At 42.9% G+C, this 2,561-nt stretch overlaps 1 protein-coding gene across 3 annotated transcripts in view; it reads left to right on the top strand.

Moving 5' to 3' along the window:
• msl2a (MSL complex subunit 2a) overlaps positions 1 to 2,561 on the top strand; it is an 8,073-nt gene extending 5,512 nt beyond the window's left edge. For all 3 annotated transcript variants that reach the window (XM_024268204.2, XM_024268193.1, XM_024268186.2), the window contains one exon: positions 1,073 to 2,561. In XM_024268204.2, coding sequence (XP_024123972.1) covers positions 1,073 to 1,375 — 303 coding nt within the window. In that variant the 3' untranslated portion in view covers positions 1,376 to 2,561. The remainder of the gene's footprint in view (positions 1 to 1,072) is intronic.

Below are 2,561 nucleotides of genomic sequence, written 5' to 3'. Positions count from 1 at the left end.
AATAAAACGTTTAAAAATACAAATATATAAGATTATAGCCTTTTGGGCTAATTTCCATCTTTAGTACCTATGGAAAAGGTAACGGTCTCTAAGTAAAAGGATGAGTTAAATTATTACAGAAAGGATAACAGAAGTCAGACAACAACAGAAACAACACATGGGATATTCAATAGAAAAACACTACAGCAAAATCATAAAACATAGAAGAAATTATTAAGAAAAAAGCAAACAAAAGAATAAAATAGTTAAACAGATGTGACATACCATACAGTGTTAAGTGGATTTGTAAACAATTGTTCTGCCTTTCCTGGAGGGTGTTTTAATTTGGCCACTAGGTGGCAATCACGCTATAGCATTATACCTTATTACAGAAGAAGAAGAAAGTATGAGGGTTTAAACCACAAATGGTTACTTTAAAAAAATATTTTCTGAAAAGAGTTTTTGTAAATTCATGCCTGTGAGTTTATAAAGATGTTAATTTAGTCAGCAATGTCTGTTTAGATTGACTGTGTGTGTTAGCATTAGCCGTCTTATGGGAAATCCCATTATACGGTAGCATCAAGCAAGTGGACTTTATCATTACGTGTTAGGTCAATCTTTACTTTTGTGGATCGATTGTTGATCTATTCAGCTTAGATCGGTTAATTGCTGTTTTTAGCCAAAATAAACAAACTTTCTAGGACAGTTCCTGCAGTGTTAAAAATTAACCTCTGAATTATGGGTGGGGCTGTTGGTGTGGCGAAACCCCGCCCCCCTTCCCATCCTTATTGCTGAAAGCTCATAGCTTGTGGCTCACCCAGCATATTTTCTACATCACTATTAAGTTTTTCAAACTTTTTTTTGTCTGCTCTTAAATCACAACAATTTGAACAAAGAAATGCTATTTTCAGAGGAATTTTATTTATATATGAAGATGCTACAAAAGGATTTTAAAACCACTATTTTCATCGGAATGGGTCTTTAAAAAACACTTTTCTGTCTCCAAACTGAGATAAGTTATACAGGAGCGATCTTCTATAGCTGGGCTTTGTTGTGTGCGTGTTGTCTCATGGTTTTCCTCTTTCCTCCTCAGGCCTGCCTGGACTGCATCTGCCGCGGCTGCCAGAATTCCTACATGGCCAACGGCGAGAAGAAGCTGGAGGCCTTCGCCGTGCCGGAGAAGGCTCTGGAGCAGACGCGCCTCACCCTCGGCATCAACCTGACCAGCATCACGGCCGCCGCGGCGCTCCGCAACCCAGCGGCCACCAACATCCGAGCGAACACCCTTCTCAACGTCGCCACGGCAACGGGGACGCCTGTGACCACAGCCTACCTGGCCCCCAGCCCCCCACAAGACCCCACCTACGAAGACAGCCTGGAGCTGCTGATTGGATGAGAGGTTGTGACTGAACGTAGACAGCCTGGTGCTGGTAGAATGTGACAGCTGATCATGGCGCGGGTCAGTTTACCTGTCCTCCTGAGGGTGGGGGGGGTCTATGGCAGCTATGGATCTGTCCTGTAATCTGCTCTTCTTCTGTGTCGGATAATGTGGAGTAGTCAGACTAGCATGGGTGTGCCAAAGCCTCCTGGATCGTGCCTGTGTGTAGTTTAACAATTGTTCTGTTCAAAAGGTGCTTTTTCTGTTCCATAGATTTACTGTAAGAGGCAATAGAAACCCATTCCAGGTGTTGTGTGTGCACACAAGTAAGTGCATGCACGAGCCAGTTCGTTTTTATTTTTCACAGTTTGAGCAACACTGGCGGGATCAACATTTTCCTGGTTGAAGTATTAACCCCCCCACAGATTAATTGGCCCTTTTCACCCTTACGAGACTGTATGCCTTCTTTGATCAGTTGTCTTCAAGCGTTCTCTGTGCTGCACGTCGAAGCACTTAGCTGGCTCCACGGTTTGTGTTGTGTTTGTGTTCCTGCTAAGATTAATATCAGTGGGGAGGTGGGTGGGTGGCTAGCGCTTAGTCGGATTGTCACAACTATAACCCTTCATGGTTACCATAGCAATAGGAACTGTTGACGAGGAGGCTCCCACTCCCGCGCACTCCAAACGTTTACAGTGTTCGGCATGTCTTCGGAAGTCCTTTGTTTTTATTGTGTGGTCGTTCACGACTGTGTGTGTGTGTAGATGAACTGAAGCCATAGGTTGTCAGAAACAAAATCACCTTTAAAACGCCCCCCCACCCTCGTCACTTTTCTGTCCCCGACTGATAAGAGACTATTTTTGATATGGAAAGAGTTCGAAAACAAAAGTTCCTTGTTCAGCTGTTACTCCATTATCAGTCCACCTACGGCGACCAAAGGAGGAAGCGGACGCTCATACCGCAGACGAACCACAGCGAGCCGCTATTAAGACCTTAAGTTCTTGTGTGAAAGCTTCAAATTTCCTGCTTTTATTTTATTTTATTTTATTTTGGGCATTACTTGAACCCTGACTCATTCAGGGTTTTTATGTCGGAAGAAAACAAAACAAAAAAGGTTTGAGGAGTGATGGTTATCGTTGAGACATCCACTGCCATATTACAGACATGTCATACAACATGAAATAAAAGATAGTTTTTTACTTTTTCA

Source organism: Oryzias melastigma, linkage group LG22, assembly GCF_002922805.2.
Source record: "Oryzias melastigma strain HK-1 linkage group LG22, ASM292280v2, whole genome shotgun sequence".
NCBI lineage: Eukaryota > Metazoa > Chordata > Actinopteri > Beloniformes > Adrianichthyidae > Oryzias > Oryzias melastigma.
This window is presented reverse-complemented; position numbering and strand designations above follow the sequence as displayed.